This window comes from Carassius carassius, chromosome 24 (assembly GCF_963082965.1).
Source record: "Carassius carassius chromosome 24, fCarCar2.1, whole genome shotgun sequence".
Classification (NCBI taxonomy): domain Eukaryota; kingdom Metazoa; phylum Chordata; class Actinopteri; order Cypriniformes; family Cyprinidae; genus Carassius; species Carassius carassius.
In genome coordinates, this window is record NC_081778.1 from 1,432,060 (window position 1) to 1,439,051 (window position 6,992).

General features: G+C 38.5%; 1 protein-coding gene across 2 annotated transcripts in view; it reads left to right on the forward strand.

Moving 5' to 3' along the window:
* The window catches only part of LOC132102684 (iroquois-class homeodomain protein irx-1-like), a 4,243-nt gene extending 1,060 nt beyond the window's left edge, over positions 1 to 3,183 (forward strand). Inside the window, exons 2-4 of one of the 2 annotated variants that reach the window (XM_059507277.1) lie at positions 721 to 1,660; positions 1,887 to 1,959; positions 2,834 to 3,183. In XM_059507277.1, coding sequence (XP_059363260.1) covers positions 721 to 1,660; positions 1,887 to 1,959; positions 2,834 to 2,891 — 1,071 coding nt within the window. In that variant the 3' untranslated portion in view covers positions 2,892 to 3,183. The remainder of the gene's footprint in view (positions 1 to 720; positions 1,661 to 1,886; positions 1,960 to 2,833) is intronic. The other variant, XM_059507279.1, reaches the window with a different exon arrangement.
* The last annotated feature ends 3,809 nt before the right edge of the window (positions 3,184 to 6,992 follow it).

The window sequence follows — 6,992 nt, forward strand, 5'->3', positions numbered from 1 at the left end:
ATGAATGTGATGCTTTTCGTTGCATTTCCCCCCCTAAAAAAGAAAGCTATTGACAGTGAGAGTTTAAATCAGTTGTGCCTTTCGCGAACCAACAGCAATTCATTTCAAATGCATGCATGGATATCTTCTGAATGGAAAATTAATTACAACTATATAAACATTATTTAATTCTTAGGTTAAGAAAAATGAGAAATACTTTTCCTCACAGTTCTTTTCTCACAGTATTGTTCTAGGATTCAGGCTATCAGTATATCAAGTATTTTTTCGCCGTTTGTTGTATAACGTTATATAAATACAAATAATAATGTCGGTGATATGCTAAGGCCTGTGGGTCATGAGCGAACCTTGGGTTAAATAAAGGCTACACAACAGACTGGAAATAATGCCGTCATTCTGTTTAATTTTCCAAAATGCCATTCTCATTGAATTTGTGATAATATTTATCATCAGTCTTTCGTGTTATCACTATCTGTGGCCTAGCTTTTTATAGCTAACAATACTGGTTAAAGGTCAAAACAAAGGTTGCTTTATAAAAGACTCAATTCAGTTTTCTGAATTATGAAGAAATGACTGAGAGTAATTATTCAAGAGAAACTGAAAGTTCGACATGGCATTTTTCCACAGCACATTCCCGAATTTATGTGTGCGCTTTATCATGTGTGACAAATGCCATATAAATGATTTTTTTTTTTTTCGTTTTCCTTGTCGATCTGATTGCAGGGCTCTCAGTACGACTTAAAAGACAGTCCTGGAGTGCACCCCGCGAGCTTCGCTGCCCACGCGAGCCCGGCCTTCTACCCCTACGGTCAGTTCCAGTACGGAGACCCGTCCAGGCCCAAGAACGCCACGCGGGAGAGCACCAGCACCCTGAAGGCCTGGCTCAACGAGCACAGGAAGAACCCCTATCCCACCAAAGGAGAGAAGATCATGCTGGCCATCATCACCAAGATGACCCTCACGCAGGTGTCCACCTGGTTCGCCAACGCCAGAAGAAGACTCAAGAAGGAGAACAAGGTGACATGGGGCAGAAGTAAAGAGGACGAAGACGCCAATATTTTTGGGAGCGACAACGAGGGGGACGCCGAGAAGAACGAAGACGACGAGGAAATAGATCTGGAGAGCATAGATATCGACAAGATCGACGAAAACGATGGGGACCAGAGCAACGAGGAGGACGAGGAAAAGCGCGGGGAGCTCGAGAGACTTCACGCTCACGAGGCCTTCGAGAAATCCAAACCCAACGCCATTTCCGGCAGCAAAGAGCCGTCGGACGGAAACAACAACAACACCAGCGTTCTGTCGCCGGGTCGCCAGGGAGGTTTTCCAGTTCCCGTTAGCAATAAGCCCAAAATATGGTCGTTAGCAGAAACCGCGACCAGTCCCGACAGCTCGCAGAAACCTACGTCACCCTCGCTTCCCGCCACTCACCCGGCCTTCCTGCCGAGCCACGGACTGTACACGTGCCAGATCGGGAAGTTCCACAACTGGACCAATGGCGCGTTTCTGGGCCAGAACTCCCTGCTGAACGTGCGATCGTTCCTGGGCGTCAGTCATCAGCACAATCACCCGGTTCAGCAGCAGCACTCGTCGGGGGTGGTGTCCTCCGGGGCAGCCGTGAACAGTGACAAGGCGCCAGAGGACCTGAGTCCAAAACACATAGGTATGCGTCAATCCCACTAGGCCTGTGCGTGCAGAACACACGTGACCCACACGGCCGCGATGTCATTTTGAATGTCACTATTATTATGATGATTGCTATTTTTTTTATTTAGCTAATTTTGCCCGCAGTGTAAATGCCTTTATATAATACACAATAAACCAAATATATCATGCGCAAATTCGAATTCCAGTTAATCTAATTCCAACGTTTTGTTTTTAAATCTCAGATCGGGAAAATGTCCTCAGAAATGAATCACCAACGCAACCTTTAAAGTCATCCTTTCGTCCTCTTCACGACAGGTACATTTGCATTATATTCTTATTTTCCTTCTTTCTTTTTTCTAATCATTGTTGTTATTACTGTTTTATTATTAGCGGTAGCTAGCTATCATTAGACGAGGTGAAACGCATCGCACGGCTGTTTTTTATAAACGCTTATCGAGAAAGACTCTTGGGATAAAGCTCTTTCCTAGCAGACAGGCAGAGAAAAATCTGCGCTTAGCGCTTATAATAAATAGTTGTGCTTTTCCTGCCGAGAAAAGGCCACGGTTCCCCTCCCCACACACTATGTGTCTCTCAGGAGAATAACTACTTATCAAGTCACCGAGGGCTGTGTGCCTTTCCTAAAGACCCTCGGGAAAACCGACCCTCGGGGGAACAGTCTTGCTCAAACTTTCCCCTTTTAAGTGCCATAATTTCAGCAGGCCCGGTGCGGGGGGTTTGGGTGACTTGACTTGTGGTTGTTTATGTCCTTCATAAAAGTAAATCGCCATATTGTATTGAACATCTGCATTTTAGATCGAAAGAGGCTTTTGTACATTTTTATGTGGGTGGGAAATAATTTATTGTTTACGTTAATTCCATCAGCTTTATAACGTACAGCAGTGCGCATTGGTTAGTCTACATTCATATAAAAATCTTAAAAATCTAAATCATATATATATATATATATATATATAGCGCAGCATTTATTGCACACATATATATATATATATAATATATATATATTATGTATCTTACGAATTATTATAACTGTTATATACGACTTATTCTAGTTATATTAAAACGTGTGGTAAATGTATACGGGTGGCTAATCGTGAAATGAGTTCAAGCTGTTGTTGTGAAGACTGGGCATCATCACATCACATTTATTTCTCTCTGTGTGTCTCCACAGCCCCAGAAACCAGCAGGAATCGACACAGAGGGTCCTCACAGCTCTCTCTTCCGCTTGATCAAGACATATGCCCCGCTTAAAGGACTGATGGCACTCATAAAGAGACAATGAAATCTAAATCAGTTCAGCATAGCATTGAGTTACTCTAAAACAAATGGCCGAGTTTGATTAGCGCCCGCTGGAGCTGTACATAGTGACACCTGTGACCCCTTCCTCACCGTGGGACATTGCTAGGTTATTTGTCTTCATGTGTTGGTGATTTCCTTTAAGGTGACACACATTTGTAAATAGCGAGTTGACGGAGTTTGTTCAGATCATATATTTTGTCTAATAAACTAAATGAAATTATAGACACATTCGAAGTACTTTTTTGAGGGTTTTTGTAGGTTGGTTCGTTTTCTGAAGGGGTTTTAGTGTAGTTACAGCATTTATTTGTTTCTGTTTGTCTTTTGAATTTTATTATTATTATTATTATTATTATTGAATACATCATAAGCTAATTGTATTATTAATGATAATAGCATACTACCGATAATACTAACGAATGCTCTTAAACGTGAGGGGAAAACGCTGTCGGTTGATTAGTTTGCATGAGACCCAGAACGGATCTGCAGATATTTTGCGGGAGTGTTCAAATTCAATTGTTAAATGGAGCTGGCTGCAGATGCATTGAGGTGCTAATAAGAGACCAGATGGCTGCTGGCGGCGGAAAATGGACCGAAGCAGCTGGGAATATCATTAAGTAATAATGTGGGAACGCCCTGTGCAAACAAAATCAAATGGTTAAAATCTAATCTGTCAGAGAGGAAAAAAAAAGAAAAGAAAAAAACACACTCGATATGATAATAAATTATGAATTTGTTGAGGAGAGTGACATTCAGCTTGGACTGAAGTCTTTCAGCCTCATCAGCATGAGTCTCTAGCGCTCATATTGCTTACAATTCATAACCCAATGATTACAATTTGCTTCACAATATTGCCGTTTTAAACAGTAGACGAATAGTAGGCTATTCCAGTTTCAAATTAAAATGTAAACCACTGTTAGAAAGGATGTGTTATCTTTTTTAAAGCGAAATCAATTTATTTTCCCGTTAAATAATTCAAATACGACCACCTAATCAAGAAATTAAACAACAAACAAAGACGTAATTAAAAAGTAACATCTACTTAAGTGTGTTCAAATGGTGACTTCAGAAACTACACACAAGTGACTCATATCGAGTTGATATGATATATGATATGATATGATATGCAGCTGTTTGACAGTCGCAGGTTATGTGATTTCACATGGCATTGCCAGTTATAATGAGGCTTTATATATACGTGTTTTATTTTTTTTTATATATATATATATTTTTTTGTAGTTAAATTTGCCCTCTGGATTTCTTGTTCCATCTAAAACTACTGAAACAGGAAACACGAATTTGCCGAATTGCAAATAAATTACAGCTTGCAGCGACCTCTATAGATTGATAGAGTTATTACAGCTGGTTTACATGGGAAAATACAGGATAAATTCATAAAAATCACGTAACATTTTTCCCTGAAAGTACAGACAGCTTTTTCAGATGTGAAATAATCTACCATCTGAAACAACAGCACGTTTGAATACTGAATATGTTGCCAAGGCACTATTATATAACATACAATATTCCAGTTAGACCTACATTATATCGAATAATTCTACTTCATGGACTAAAATAATCAAAAGTGTTTTAATTAGTCCACAAAATTGAAACAAAACGTTTCAACAAAAAAAAAAAGTAAGACTGAATTAAAACAGAGTTCAAAACTTAAAAACATTTAGAAATTATTTTATGCGACTTGAAAATAGAAATTATCAGAGGTGCTTTGTTAGGTTTATTAAAACAAATTATCCGGCTGTAATGTATTTATTTTTATTATATAAGTAACATTAAATAACCTAAAAAAATAATAAAGAAAAACTTGATTAAATACGCTGACGTTTTAAGTTTATTTTCGGCATTATTTCGCATAAATAAATAAATCGCAGCAGACGCTTATGCTCTGCATCTATTATTATTATTATTATTATTATTATTATTATTATTATTATTATATAAACACTAGCTATATTAACCGTTTTGAATTAATAATTCTCTGACTCTTTCCCATTTTATAGAGAGACAAAAATACTGCGCTTTTAAAAATGCTAGCCAGAATATCACTTAAACAAAATGTAATTGTATGCTGATAATAATAGGCCAATAATAATAGTAATAATAGCCATACTAATAATAATTTCCCCTCGTTAAAAATGGAGAGAGATTAAATCAGGGCGGTTGTGCGAATTTCAGCTCTCCTCGTTATTTCGTCTTCATCTCGTTTCGTAGCTCAATGTGGTTAAAACACAATAATCTCCCGCTGTTTCATTTCTCTCTCTTGTCCTGGACTCGCATGGGGCTCGAGCTGGAGGCCATCGGGCCGGGGTGCGCTAATTCTGTACTTGATGTACAGTCGATTGTCTAACGAGAAATAAACGGGTCTGGAACCCATAATTACTCTGACACTTCCAGCTCCTCTCACACCCGCCCCGGGCGAGAAACCGCAGCCAAAAAAACGCGTAACAGAATAAAGCGAAATGCAAGCGCGGTAGGGCTAGAAATATAGGGAAAAATCACAATAATCGTTTAAATCAAAATTATCATAATCTTATTTGAAAGACACGGATAATGGTGGTGACATAAAAGCCATGCAGCAGATAGGAATGATAAATAATGCAGCAGCGCACTGAAACTGTTGCTTCAGTATAGTGTGAGAGATTCTCTCCCGTGATGCCTGTTTCTCTGTCACAGTGCAACACAGAGAGAGGTGAACAGGGAGGAAAGTTTATCACTGTCGTGTCTTTTTGGCAGAAACAGGTCATTGGTTTCTACAGCACAAATGCCCCCTTCATCCACCCCCACCATCAGCACCACCCCACGCTGTTGTCTTTCTGAAGATGCCGCCAGTATCTCTGAAGAACTAATCCATTTATCTAGTTTCATGAGAGCACCGGGTGAATGTCTTCAACAATGGCCGGCCCTGCTGGGAGCTGCGAGTCGGGGAGTCCAGGAGTCACTCACAGCCACACTTGCCATACACCATGCTATGGTTTGACTATACTCTGCTGTTCCTGCTTTCCAAATCAACAATAGACGGTGAATGGGACGGATACCTTGGTCATCGCCTTTCATCCCAGGAGCCATGGGTTGCTGTTGAACATGCCACCGGATGAGGCTGGGCCTCACAGAGAGAGAGAGAGAGAGAGAGAGAGACAGAGAGAGCACTAATAGTAAGAAGGGACAACTGCTAGTGAGGACTGCTAGTGGCTTTTATAATCACTGTGTGCTGGTGAAGAAACAGTAGTGAAAACCCAGACACACAGATAGATACTTCTTCCAATCATCTGGAAAAACTGTCTGTGGATTTACATAATATGACAATTGTGAGTTTTTAAATACAAATAATGTAGACTGGACAAAAATGTAGTAGTATTTACTTTAAAACAATTTTCACTCAGAAATCGCTAGTAAATTTCACAAAGAAGTAATGCTTAATAATCTAGTAACGCAGTGAATTAAACAAGAACAATTGAGAGTAGGACTGATTTTTTTTCTTGTAAAACATAAATAATCTTTGTTTTATTTAAAAAAAAAACAGATATAATTGTATTATATAATTGAAGGAATGTTTTGTTTTTTAATATTTTACATATACAAATAATAATAATAATAATAATTTAAAATTCAACAACAATAATATGAGTAATAATAATAATAATAATAATAATAATATTAATAATAATAGTTATTATAATAGTTATTTTTATTTATTTATTTCCTATTAAAGGCTATGAATATAGACAAGGAAAAAATGACAATGAAGTTGGATTTCTTGGCATTCTATGAAAAATTCCACACACACACACACACACACACACACACACACACACACGCACGCGCACACACACACACACACACACACACACACACACACACACACACACACACACACACACACACACACACACAACAGTTCTAGAAGTAGTTCAAGATACACTGTAGACATAAAACCTTTAATGCATGAATTATAAAATCAGGAAAGAGGAGAACTATATACACATTCTTTGCAGTTATTCTTTATATTTTTAAACAAG